Below are 14305 nucleotides of genomic sequence, written 5' to 3'. Positions count from 1 at the left end.
CCCGAGAGATTGAAGTGTTCTCCGACTGGTTTATGAATGTTATAATTCTTGACATCTGATTTATGTCCATTTATTCTTTTACGTAGAGACTGTCCAGTTTGACCAATGTACATGGCAGAGGGGCATTGCTGGCACATGATGGCATATATCATATTGGTGGATGTGCAGGTGAACGAGCCTCCGATAGTGTGGCTGATGTTATTAGGCCCTGTGATGGTGTCCCCTGAATAGATATGTGGGCACAGTTGGCAACGGGTTTTGTTGCAAGGATAGGTTCCTGGGTTAGTGGTTCTGTTGTGTGGTATGTGGTTGCTGGTGAGTATTTGCTTCAGGTTGGGGGGCTGTCTGTAGGCAAGGACTGGCCTGTCTCCCAAGATTTGTGAGAGTGTTGGGTCATAGGATAGGTTGTAGATCCTTAATAATGCGTTGGAGGGGTTTTAGTTGGGAGCTGAAGGTGACGGCTAGTGGCGTTCTGTTATTTTCTTTGTTAGACCTGTCCTGTAGTAGGTGACTTCTGGGAACTCTTCTAGCTCTATCAGTCTGTTTCTTCACTTCCGCAGGTGGGTACTGTAGTTGTAAGAATGCTTGATAGAGATCTTGTAGGTGTTTGTCTCTGTCTGAGGGGTTGGAGCAAATACGGTTGTATCGCAGAGCTTGGCTGTAGACAATGGATCATGTGGTGTGGTCAGGGTGAAAGCTGGAGGCATGTAGGTAGAAATAGCAGTCAGTAGGTTTCCGGTATAGGGTGGTGTTTATGTGACCATCGTTTATTAGCACTAAAGAGCAAAACTGGAGAAGATTCTCACAAACAAGAAATAACGTGTAGCACTGGCCACATTCCGAATGCTATTTGGTGCCAAATGATGGAGGTTATCGCTGAGCCAGAGTAGGAATTTTCTGTAATATTTGTATGAATAGCATGCATGGCAGTGACTTGCCTGACTAGGGATTGCTACCCAGGCAGTGCGCACCAATACTCCTGGGGCAGAGCAGGAGACTTGAGGTGCCGGGATCATGCAACTGTCTGGGGAGGTAGGAGTGGGTCATTCAGGACTGGCTGAAGCTGATCATATCAATGGAGGACCTGGAAAGACAACAGGATCCCAAGGGCAGAACAACTGACACCTAACAATGGGAAACTCCCTCAGGCAGAACATGTGAACTCAGCATAGGTCCTGGAAGGAGGAGGACAATGGAGCAAAAGGTGGGAGGTGGCTGTGTTAGGAGCTAGCCCTTGGAGAGACACAGGAGCTCTCAACTGGGACTGAGACACAAAGACAGAGAGAGGGTTGACAGAACCAATCTACAGCAGCTTGGCTGGGTAGAACCCTGATATTGGCCAGTCTGAACTCCATCTTCACCTTTGTTTCTCTTGGCTACCCTAAGGACTTCCCGATGCGGTATCCAAGTTGACTAATAATCCCTACTCTGTTTTGAAAAGGCTGCCGGGTGTCACTGCAATGTCACCACAAGTGGAAGAGATGGTAGACACCGGCGGGGCTCTGGTTTATCTGATAGGAAGTGCAGAGAGACATTCATGTGCACGTGGCAACCAGCATCCTGGTCCATGGCTGTGTAAGAGCTGATACAGAATAGCTGCTGCACTCCCCCACACTGTGGGGATCTAACTCACAGCTCTGAGCTACAGCTACTATTCAAAGCCTATCCCAAAAAGTGCTGCCGGAGTAGGACAAATTAACGGCATCTCATGAATTTGTGAAGCACAACACAATGATACCAACACGACATACAGCCTGGGCACCCTGTGTGTTGTAAGGCATGTGTCTCTAGAGTGGCTGGACAATGCAGGTACCGGCCCCCTGGAAGAGCTCTGCAAAGCTACGGCTCCAGGGAGCACTGTGCACTGAGCTACAGCATCATTTGCTATTAATCTCATTGCCAATTCTCAGAGCTGAATGAGGAAAATGGATTTTACCAAGTGTCAAGCTGTCTGCATGAAGGTGGCTCAGGGCAGGCTGGTAAGAACCAGGGCAAAACCCCCAAATTGACTGTGAGTTCTGTACTTAGATGTCCCCAACCAATTATCAAGTGTAAAATCCTCAGGCACTATATCAGCGTTAACATGCATGACTACCCTCCCTTCATGGGGAAGGAGCGGGCAACAGATCAACAAAGTATTTTGTCCTCTTTAACGTGCCACAATAGTCTTTCTGGTGTCAACTGGATTTTCCTGTTGGGCAGGACGTCACACCTTCGGTTGCAGAGCAGCACTTCACATTACTTAATGCATCTCTCCCTTCTGGTGATTTACATAGTTATATCCCCACAGCGAGGTCAGATTACCTGCCTTCCTTTTTGGTAGGTGGCTTTAAAACTTGGGTACCCTTCAGGGGTTTTATCTAAGTGGGGGGTTAGGTTTCTTTCCAATCATTACTTCCCTCTTACCCTGGGTGACAGGGGGATTTCCCTTCCCCTGGGATTTGCACCCCCACCCCCACGGGCCCTTGACTCAACATCATAAGCAATTTCTGCAGCCTCTAAAACTGTGGCTGGCTTTTTGTCACAGATGGCTGCCTTCACCTCATCTGTAACCACCCAGGGCAACTGCTCCTGGGCCATCAGCTCAAACAGTTTTCCATCCTCACCTTCAGTCCCCATCCCCATTACCCATTTTCTCCTAAAATGACATATTTTATGCACATGTTCATCATGAGTGATATTGTCCAACAGGCTGATGTTTCTAGCCTTCAATCCATAGGTCTCAGAGGTAATCTTGCCAATATATTTTCTTTACATTTCTTCTTCACCTTCACACTACCCTCCTCCAGATCATTCATCACTTGTCTGGCTTCTCAGATAAGCTGGTTAAGAGAACAGGCATCTGTTTATCTTCTGGGATATTGTGTAGCCCAGGCAGTCTCTCCAAGGTGGACTGGAACTCTTCTGTACAGTCAGTTTCTTTATAAATTAGGCAGACTTCTCCCACTCCCTTGTGTTGTGGGGGGTGAGGCAGGTGTACCCACTGGCTCCTTTTGCTGCTCCAGTCATTTGGGCTGAAATGTTTGAGCTTCCATCAGACTCCTGCGTGCCCGCTCCTCAGTTTCTTTGTGGGCTTTGACTGCTGCTACTTCTTTCCTGTGTCTTTGGTGGGCTCTCAACTCGGCTGCCTCGGTTTCCCTGATTGATAATTCTGCCGTCAGTCTCTGATGCTCACATTCCTCAGGGGCTCTCAGGTGCTACAACTGGGCCCATTCCCCTGCAGTGATCTCCTCTTCTGCGTCTGGGGCTGGAGGGTCCTTGCCTTCCCCTAGCACCTGGGGTAAGAACTTAAGGCCAAAGATCTCAGCTCCTGAACTCGGGCTTTCTTTTTATAGTCCCCTCTGCCAACATAACTGTTTGAGTTCTTTTCTTACAAGACCATCACATAACTGTGGTCACTCATTGTGTCCATTCTATAACCTGTAAAACTCTCACTATTGAGGTTAAACCTTAATATCATTGGGGTTATGATCTATAAACTTCATTCACTTGTGGTATGTGAATCCTGCCAACTATGCCAATGTCAAGCTGCCTCCAGTGACTTAAGAGCATGAGCACCAACCTCAGTGCAGGCTGTTAGGAAGCAGGGCACCAACCCCTAATTGGTTGCGAGTTCTATACTTAGATTTCACCCACCAAGTTCAAGTGCAAATTCAGGCACTGGAACAGCCTTAACATGGCATCACAGACAGTCCTCCTGGGTACTCTGATCTATCTCGCCACCCAGGTGAGCCTGACTTTGTGACAGATGGTCCCTTACCCCAAAAAATCACAGCAATATTCAGGTTACTCCCAGTCCCAAAGGACCAGTCACTTACTCCAGGTCAATTGCACTTTAGATCTCACCCCAAAGACAACACTTGCAACCAATCCTCTAATAAACTACATACAGATTTATTAAACAGGAAAAGGAAACGAAAGAGTTATTTACAAGGTTAAAGCAGGTCAACACGCACAAAAAATAATTATAATCTTAAATTTTGGAAGGTAACAGAAGCTTTTATAAGCAAGCCCTGTATGTCTTTTAGGGCTAACCCAGGCTAAGCTGGTGATCCCTTGCTTACGCCTAGAACACTTTGCCCCCCGAGTCCAACCAGCACAGAGATCCAGTTCCATCTTGTTATGGGTTTTTATTCCCCCCCTCCCATGTGCTCTGAGCTGCAAACTCAGCCAAAGGGAGTAAACCACTTGCAAGACTCATCTTCATGGGAGGGGAAGAGCAGAGAAACAAAGTCTTTTGTCCTCTTTAACGTGCCACAATAGTCCTTCTGGTGTCCATGGGCCTTTCCTGTCAGGCAGGACATAACACCACTGGTTGCAGAATGGCACTTCATATTACTTAATGCCTCTTTCCTGTCTAGTGATTTACATAGTTACAGAGGCTTACAGTACCAATGCTCAACTGTGGGATACCGATGCTGTGAGTGAGATTAGTGCAGGCAGCAACTCACAGGCATTCCATAAAGTCTAAACACGAAACATATTTTTATAATTTTAATGTTTCAACTATACTAACCCACAGATCATAGAATATCAGGGTTGGAAGGGACCTCAAGAGGTCATCTAGTCCAACCCCCTGCTGAAAGCAGGACCAATCCCCAATTTTTGTCCCAGATCCCTAAATGGCCCCCTCAAGGATTGAACTCACAACCCTGGGTTTAGCAGGCTAATGCTCAAACCACTGAGCTATCCCTTCCCCCCAGATGAGCCAGACTGGTTCCAGCTAGGTGTTTATCAGTGGTCAGTTGAGACCTGGGGACCTTGGCATGAGCTGGCACCTGGTCTGCCAGCATCACACAAAGCATCTCTGAAAAGCAGCCCCTGACTTGCCCTCTATGTTTAAAAGCATTAGAGGACCCAGCCTTGGCACATCCTATCCCTTCTGTAGGCAAATTCTTGGCCACTCCATTGACAACCTCAGAAATGCTGAGACTTGAAGCTCATTTCCAGCCACACCAATCTTTTCCAGCGGGTCTCCCTGACTCTTACACCACTTACTCAAGGTACATCTCCTTCCTCTGTGGCTTTGGTTTGCTAACACATCAGCCCCACTGATGGGAGTATGCTGTCCTGGAGAGGATGCTGTATCATGAAACCAAGAGGACTGGTCAAGCTGGCAAACTGAGCTGAAAATCTGCAGCAGGGATGTCATAGGAGCAGCAGCACCGGTGTCTGCAACATCTCCCCCAAGTAATTGTGGCATCATCACTAGCCACGCACGTACGCCCACAGAAACACACACATCAGAGCGACACTTACCTTCGTCTCCTTGATCTTGACAGCGATCACTTGCTTGCGCTGCCGGATGATCTCCATGAGCTCATCACACTCCTCCATCAACTTGGCCTCATGCATGGCTGTGTTCACCTAGGCAGAAACAGCAGAAACCCCAAGCTGTTAGAATGCAACACGCTGACTCAGAGCCTGGCAACTCCTGCCACTCTGACAACTCTGACAGAGAGATAAGCAACAGCTTCCCACCACAGGCCCCCTCCTGTCAGCCAAGGCCTGTGCCAGCTGCCAGGGAGTCAGGGACTGAAGTGGCGAGGACATAATACCGTTTAACATTTGCTGCTGTGCAGGTACCAAAAATAGAAGCAGGCTGCCATGTCCTGTATTCATTCCCATTTCAGCAGCAGGAGGAAGGCACCAAAGCAAGGGCACATATTAACCTCTTCAGAGCTGGGGCCTGGGCTTCTGTCCTTAGGTCAAATGACAGGGCCCCTCATGATGCGGCAAAGAGCCGTTCCCTGGGATGTCCAGCCATGACCAGAAGGGAGCAAGAGACACGTTCTTCAATACAAAAATGTTACCACATCAGTTCATGTGACACAATCTGAGCCCTCCTCGGGATACCAATGGCCACAGGCCAGCATAGACAGCTCATCTATTAGAATCTTGTTAGTGCCAGTGAGGTGCAGGGTCCTAATAGTTAGAATCCTAGAAATATAGGGCTGGAGGGGACCTTGAGAGGTCATCTGGTGCAGCCTTCTGTGCTGAGGCAGAACCAAGGAAACCGAGATCATCCCTGACAGGTGTTTGTCCAACCTGTTCTTTAAAACCTCCAGTGACGGGGATGCCACAACCTTCCTTAATGCCCCAGCATGCTTGGTCCCAGCTTGCCTGTAAAGAGCATGTATCAAAAGGGGTCCTTCCAACTGATTGTGACAAAGAAAAGGGTTTGTGACCTTATCAAGCAATGTGAGATCACAGAGCAGTCACTAAGCTGTCACCGTCAGAGGGCATGGAGAAAGAATAAAATGCAAGGAGTGATTTAGGCTTCTAATGGAATAGTAGGCAGCAGCTAGAATGGAGCTTTGCCACATTACACTACAAGACAGAATCCATTGCTTTCTTGTACGCAGATGAAGCGAAAATGATGCAGCATTTATGCAGCAGGGCCAGATGCAAAGTACCAAAGTCCCCAGGTTGGTGGAGAAAGGTCAGCAGTATAGCTCTAGCTCACCTCAGGCCTCAGCACTGAGAAGCAGCTGGAGGATTATCAAACACTTCTGTCCACATGTGATCTGAAGCCAGCCATGCTAGTGGGGCCAGAGGGAGGAGGGGCAGAGGCAGGCAATGAGGAACACAGCAGATCTCCTTTTTAAGATCAGTTGGGAAGGGAATTGCAGTGGATTAAAGAAGAAGATGCAGCAGATTTGCATGCAAATAGCTAAATGAAGGAATAACAGGAAAGCTGGCCTGCTGTTTCCTGGGGGACAGGCCAGCTTATTTTCCCTTGTTTTACCACTGTTTTCTCTCTCCAGTGATTTGTAAATTTGGTCCTAAGCACTGAATGGCCTGAGTGCTGGTGAAAAGGCCCTGGAGAGCCACTGCCTCTGGGATCCACCCCAAGGTGCTGAGGACAGATTTCAGCAGGATGGAGGGTACTCAGCAGGAAGCCCCTAAGCCACCGAACGGGTGCAGCCTGGGCAGCAGCAGGCCTGCTTCACCCACGCTAAGCAGCCAGCGGGACTCAGCCCTGCTCTCCAGGAGAGAGACAAGGGCAGTCTCAGTGGCACATTCAGCCATTGCCCTCTCCACGGACTCTGCTGACACAGGGGCCAACGCCCAGTGGAATGGTGGGGTTTGCTTTAACGTGGGTAATCGTCGACTAGACACAGGGCAGAGCCCACCAGGTCAGTCATGCAGCTTGCAGTGGGGCAGCCAGCAGGTCCCTGGGTCAAATGAACAACATTTTGTTTGATCAAAAACTAAATGTTACATTATCTAATTTTTTTACCCTGTAAATGTTTTGGGAATGACATTGAAGTATATTTCAAATCAAAAATTCAGTTTGAATTGAAAAATCAAAACTTCTGCTTTCAAAACGGTTAATGCCTCTACCCAGATCCTGGTGTGGATTTGCAGAGACTGTGGCCTGCATTTCCCGCTCACAGAAAGCCAGGCTGGGGGGACCATCCATTGTGAGAGGTACCTGCTGGTGGAATTTCTCAGGAAGCAGCTGGGAGAGCTACAGGAGGAGGTGGCCAGGCAGAGGAGCATCCTTGCCCATGAGGAATTCCTCAAGAGTATTTGTATGGAGACATCCAAGGCTGAGGATGCTATCCAGCTAGAGAGGACTGCTGTCATGCCACCGGGGGAGGAGGATAAGACTCTGGTACAGGGAGGACACCAGCTGCTGGTTACTTCTGGCAGCAGGCAGTGCTCCACCCCTACTCCCAACCCACCCACCATGGTGATGGAGAACCGTTATGCTGCCCTAGCAACAAGTGATGAGGAATCATACCCAAAGGTTGAAGATGAGAAGCCATGTACCCCCAAGGCTGGGAGGATCATAGCCACCACTCCCAGGAGGAAACGTAGGGTAGTGGTGGTTGGAGACTCTCTTTTGAGCGGGACAGAGGCACCCATCTGTCACCCTGACATGGCATCCCGGGAGGTACGCTGCCTGCCAGGGGCCTGTATCCAAGATGTTACAGAGGGATTGTTGAGGATCATCCAGCCCCCATGCGACTCATCCATGTGGGCACTAATGATACTGCGAGGTATGACCCTCAGCAGATCAGAAGTGACTACAAGGGCTTAGAGTAAGGGTGAGGGAGCTGGGAGCGCAGGTGGTGTTCTCTTCGATCCTTCTAGTCAAGGGTAGGGGCCTTGGCAGAGACAGATACATCCTGGAGGTGAATGCCTGGCTGCGAAGATGGTGTCGCCAGGAGGCCTTCGGCTTCCTTGACCACGGGATTCTGTTCCAGGAAGAAGGCCTGCTAAACAGAGATGTGGTCCACCCATCAAAGAAGGGGAAGAGCATATTTGGCTACAGACTGGCTAACCTAGTGAGGAGGGCTTTAAACTAGGTTTGACAGGGGCAGGTGACCAAAGCCCACAGGTAAGTCAAAAGCATGGAGACCTGGGAGAAGGATCGGAATTTAGGGGGAGCGTGGGCTGTTATAGCAGAAATAAGGGAGAGACAAGACGGAACTGGGGTGGGGGAGGGAATCAAATCAGTATCATAGGTGTCTGTATACTAATGCAAGAAGTATGGGAAATAAGCAGGAGGAACTCTAAATGCTTGTACATAAACACAACTATGACATAGTTGGCATCACAGAGACTTGGTGGGATAATATGCATGACTGGAATATTGGTACAGTAACTCTGCAATTAACATTATAGTTACATTCCTGAAAAATGCGACTTTAAGCGAAACAATGTTAAGCGAATACAATTTCCTCATAAGAATGAATGTAAATGGGGGGGGGGGGGGGGAGGGGTTAGGTTCCAGGGCAATTATTTTCACCAGACAAAAGACTATATTATGTATATGTATACACAGTATAAGTTTTAAACAAACAATTTAATACTGTACACAGCAATGATAATTGTGAAGCTTGGTTGAGGTGGTGGAGTCAGAGGGTGGAAGAGGGTGGGATATTTCCCAGGGAATGCCTTACTGCTAAATGATGACCTAGCACTTGGCTGAGCCCTCAAAGGTTAACACATTGTTGTTAATGTAGCCTCATGCTCTGCAAGGCAGCACAAATGGACGGAGGGGAGACAGCATGGCAGACAGAGACAGAGACACACACCCTGTGTGTGTGAGAGAGAGATGCGCATTTCCCCTTTAAGTGTGCTGACCCTGCTCTAAGTACATTGCCTTTTTAGATCAGGAAGTTGAGACAACAGCTGTGGCCTGCAAGCTCCCTCCGTCCTGAGCCCTGTCGTGTCCCCCCCCCCCCCCGGCTCTATGGAGAAGGGGTAAGCGGGTGGCAGGAGCAGGGGGACACCCTGATATTAGCCCCGCTCATTCCTCCCCCCCGCACAGCAAGCAGGTGGCTCGGGGAGCAGCTCCAAGGCAGAGGGCGGGAGCAGCACACGGCAGTGGGGGGAGGGACAGCTGATCCGCCGTCAGTTGATAGTCTGCTGGGTGGCTGCCACACAGGGAACTTAGGGAAACAGGAAGCTGATGGGGGGCTGCCAGTCGACCCTGGTTCCAAGCCCCCACCAGCTCGCTCCATCAGACTGCTCTTCCGGCAAGCAGTGGACAAAGCAGGCGGCTGCCAAACCACGTTATAAGGGAGCACTGCACAACTTTAAAGGAGCATGTTCCCTAATTGATCAGCAACGTAACAACAAAACAACGGTAACAGGGACGACTTTAAGTGAGGAGTTCCTGTATAGAAGGGTACAGCTTGCTCAGGAAGGACAGGCAGGGAAAAAAGGGAGGAGGTGTTGCCTTATATATTAAAAATGTAGACACTTGGACTGAGGCTGAGATAGAAATAAGAGACAGTTGTTGAAAGTCTCTGGGTAAGAATAAAAGGGGTAAAAAACAAGGGTGATGTCATGGTAGGGGGTCTACTACAGACCACCTGACCAGGAAGAAGAGGTGGATGAGACTTTTTTTTTAAACAACTAACAAAATCATTCAAAGCACAGGACTTGGTGGTGATGGGGGACTTCAACTACCCAGACATCTCTTGGGAAAATAACACAGCAGGACACAGATTATCCAACACGTTCTTGGAATGCATTGGAGACAATTTTTTATTTCAGAAGGTGGAAAAAGCTACGAGCGGGGGAGCTGTTCTAGATTTGATTTTGACAAATAGGGAGGAACTGGCTGAGAATTTGAAAGTGGAAGACAACTTGGGTGAAAGTGATCATGAAATGGTAGAGTTCATGATTCTAAGGAATGGTAGGAGGGAGAACAGCAGAATAAAGACAATATATTTCAAGAAGGCAGACTTTAGCAAACTCAGGGAGTTGGTAGGTAAAATCCCATGGGAAGCAAGTCTAAGGGGAAAAACAATTGAAGACAGCTGGCAGTTTTTCAAAGAGACATTATTAAGGGCACAAGAGCAACCTATCCCACTGCATAGGAAAGATAGGAAGTATGGCAAGAGACCACCCTGGCTTAACTGGGAGATCTGCACTGATCTAAAACTCAAAAAAGAGTCCTACAAAAAGCGGAAACTCGGTCAAATTACAAAGGATGAATATAAACAAATAACACAAGTATGTAGGGACAAAATTAGAAAAGCCAAGACATAAAAGGAGATCAAACTAGCTAGGGACACAAAAGGTAACAAAAAACATTCTACAAATACATTAGAAGCAAGAGGAAGACCAAGGACAGAATAGGCCCGTTACTCAATGAGGGGGGAAAGACAATAACAGAAAATATGGATATGGCAGAGGTGCTTAATGACTTCTTTGTTTCGGTTTTCACCAAGAAGGTTGGTGGCGACTGGATATCTAACATAGTGAATGCCAGTGAAAATGAGGTAGGATCAGAGTCTAAAATAGGGAAAGAACAAGTCAAAAATTACTTAGACAAGTTAGATGTCTTCACATTACTAGGGCCTGATGAACTGCATCCTAGAATACTCAAGGAGCCATTAGCAATTCTCTTTGAAAAGTCTTGGAAGATGGGAGACATTCCAGAAGACTGGAAAAGGGCAAATCTAGTGCCCATCTATAAAAAGGGAAATAAGGACAACCCGGGGAATTACAGACCAGTCAGCTTAACTTTAGTACCCGAAAAAATCATGGAGTAAATAATTAAGCAATCAATTTGCAAACACCTAGAAGAAAATAAGGTGATAAATAACAGTCAGCATGGATTTGTCAAGAATAAATCGTGTCAAACCAACCAAGGGTAACAAGCCTTGTGGCTAGGGGGGGAACTGGTAGATGTGGTATGGCTAGGGGGGGAACTGGTAGATGTGGTATATCTTGACTTTAGTAAGGCTTTCGATATGGTCTTGCATGACCTTCTCATAAACAAACTAGGGAAATACAACCTAGATGGAGCTACTATAAGGTGGGTGCATAACTGGTTGGAAAATCATTCCCAGAGAGTAGTTATCAGTGGTTCACAGTCATGATGGAAGGGCATAACGAGTGGGTCCTGCAGGGATTGGTTCTGGGTCTGGTTCTGTTCAATATCTTTATCAGTGATTTAGATAATGGCATAGACAGTACACTTATAAAGTTTGTGGACGATACCAAGCTAGGAGACATTGCAAGTGCTTTGGAGGATAGGATTAAAATTCAAAATGATCTGGACAAACTGGAGAAATGGTCTGAAGTACATAGGATGAAATTCAATAAGCACAAAGGCAAAGTACTCCACTTAAGAGAGAACAATCAGTTGCACACATACAAAATGGGAAATGACTGCCTAGGAAGGAGTACTGCGGAAAGGGATCTGGGGATCATAGTGGATCACAAGCTAAATATTAGTCAAAGTAATTCTAAAAGTAAATGCGTGTTTTGTCGTTTGAGTGAGGTGCATTACTGAGTGTTTATATTTTATCAAAACACATCTTTGCATTACGGTTTTTAAAAAGTTAATACATTGACTTTTAATAGCATACTATATTAGTCTTCATTTTTTACTATACTTTTGTATCGTTGTGTGAAAAGGTTTCAGTGATGCAGCCCTTGGGCCAATGTACTAGTCCTCATGTGGCTCTTGTGGTGATTTGAGTTTGAGATCCCAGGTCTAGAGAATATTTGGTCCTGCCTTGAATGTAGAGGACTGGACTAGGTGACATCTCGAGGTCCCTTCCAGTTCTATGATTCTATGAAAATGAAACATTTCCACTTTTTTTTCCCTTCAGATTTCTTTGTTTGTTTTTTCCCCCCGGCCAAAACAATCTGGTGAATTTGAGGTGAATTTGTAAAATGTTTCTGTCAACCCGAATCTGCATTTTTTAGAGAAAAAATGGTTTGTCCCAAAAATTTTGCTCAGCTCTAGCTAGGATATCAAGACCTGACCTGGAAAGTGTCCTGACCGTAAGTCTCTGTGCCCTTACACTTTCTCCACCAGACAGTCAAATGGCCATCTGTCCCCTAGAATTCAGTGTAGTTCCAGAAGTGGGGCACTAGCCCCACGAGCCCCTTTGATTTAGCTTCACGCTAGGGGAAGCATGGCCATACTTTTTAAAGGCATGTGCTTGGTCTCTCCAGCCTCCCACTCCTCACTGTGTTACAATGGACACTCCCACACTTCCCAGTAGTGGAGATCCTGTGCCCCAAGTGCGCCAGCACTGAATGAAGCTCTGGGATGAGCCACCACAAAAAGCTTCAGTTTCACAGCAAGATCCTTTTAGCTTCTGGGCCCTTTACTGACGTTCCCATCTTCCCAGCCTCACCGCCCTGGTCTACACTTAAAATTTAGATCATTGCGCCGGGCGCCATAGTTAATCCAACCTAACCCCTGGTGTAGGTTGAGCGAAGAATTCTTTCATCGACCTAACTACTGCTGCTCGGGGATGTGGATTACCTACATCGACAGAAAAATCCCTTCTCTTGATGTAGGACGTGTCTACACCATGGCGCTACAACAGCAGCCTTCTGCCAGGGGAACAGAAAAAGGAATGTTATGGGAAGGGTTGGTAAACCTGTGTGGAGCCGTACTGGAGACAGGTGGCACACTGGAGGGAGAGTTTCAGACTAGAAACAAGCTAATGGAAAGGTCAGCACCTTGTGGTGGAGTCTCCATCAGTGACAATTTTAAAAGCAAGAGTGGATGTTTTTCAAAAAGTTCTGCCCTTGAAATTATAGTGGGGCAGATCTCTGGCCTGTGGGATACAGGGGGCTAGACTGGATGATCACAGTGGGCCCTTCAGGCCTTGGGATCTATGAATCACAGTGCATGTTTCAGAGCCACTTACCAAGTGGATCCTGCAGAATCTAATCTAGTCAAGGCAAAATATGAAGTGCACACACACTGTTTACTGGTATGTGTGACTATGGGCCATTCAAACACAGACTAGATAATCAGGATCCTAGTAACAGGGTTTTTGGTCAGTGAGCTTGAGAAACCAGCCAGTTCTAGGGCTCTCCCTACTATTCATAATGAAACAGGAGCAGCACAAGTGCCCTAAAAGTGGAAGGGCCACAGGCGACTGAATCCTGCCTCCATACCTCCCCACGCCGCACTGCCGCTCGAGACTCCACCCTCGCACCACCCCTTCTCCCCGAGACCCCGCTCCACCCCTTCCCCCACTCACTCCGCTCCACCCCCTTCCCTGTTGCTCGCCCTTACAGCCAATAAAAAGCGGGGGGCATGGCCCATAGCCCCTGGCCCCCCTGTTCCGGCACCCCTGTGATGAAGTGGAATGAATGTAGGAGAGAGAAGTCTCTATAATGCATTTCATTTAACTCAGGCTAATTAATCCCTGCTGGACCCTTTTCTCCCCCCAAGCTTCAAATACCTGCAATATCTGAACTAGGAAAGAAGCAGCAGGAAGAAGATACCCCACTACAGTGAAAGTGAGAGGCCATGAAAGGGTTACAATGGATCGCTCTCTAGGAAGGGGTGGCATACCAGGGGAGTCAGACAAACTATAGCGAGAAATCGGGTTCCTTCTATAATAAAATAAACACTCTACCAGTTGCCATGAATAAAATGGATCCCCCTGTTTTTGAAACTGCAAAAAGATCTGAAGCAGCAGAGCAGCTATAGACCAGCCTCTGTTAAATACAGATTAGAAGCGGTTTACTAAAATCCTGACCAGCAGATTAAACAGAGTGAAAGGGGAAACAATTAATGAAGATCTGGTGGATTTAATTCCAAAGAGACAAACAGCAGATAATCTCTGTAACCTATTGGACATTATAGAGGAATCTAAAGACAATTTAGACCCAATGTCATTCCAGGCATCATATGTTTTTGACAGAGGTGAATAATGGAGTCTTTAACATGCCCTAAATAGTTTTGACACAGCATGTGATTACAGAGATTTATTCACCGCTTGAGGCAATGGTATGGAGGAATAGTTTGTGAGCACCTTCCTTGTTTCTCAGAAGCACTAAACTGGGATGCCCTTTA

At 47.2% G+C, this 14305-nt stretch overlaps 1 protein-coding gene across 3 annotated transcripts in view; it reads right to left on the bottom strand.

Moving 5' to 3' along the window:
* The window catches only part of MID2 (midline 2), a 329458-nt gene that overhangs the window by 92465 nt on the left and 222688 nt on the right, over window positions 1–14305 (bottom strand). For all 3 annotated transcript variants that reach the window (XM_037908993.2, XM_037908991.2, XM_037908992.2), the window contains one exon: window positions 5260–5367. In XM_037908993.2, coding sequence (XP_037764921.1) covers window positions 5260–5367 — 108 coding nt within the window. The remainder of the gene's footprint in view (window positions 1–5259; window positions 5368–14305) is intronic.

Source organism: Chelonia mydas, chromosome 9, assembly GCF_015237465.2.
Source record: "Chelonia mydas isolate rCheMyd1 chromosome 9, rCheMyd1.pri.v2, whole genome shotgun sequence".
Classification (NCBI taxonomy): domain Eukaryota; kingdom Metazoa; phylum Chordata; order Testudines; family Cheloniidae; genus Chelonia; species Chelonia mydas.
The sequence above is the reverse complement of the archived record's forward strand: the minus strand, read 5'-3'. Positions and strand labels throughout refer to the sequence as shown.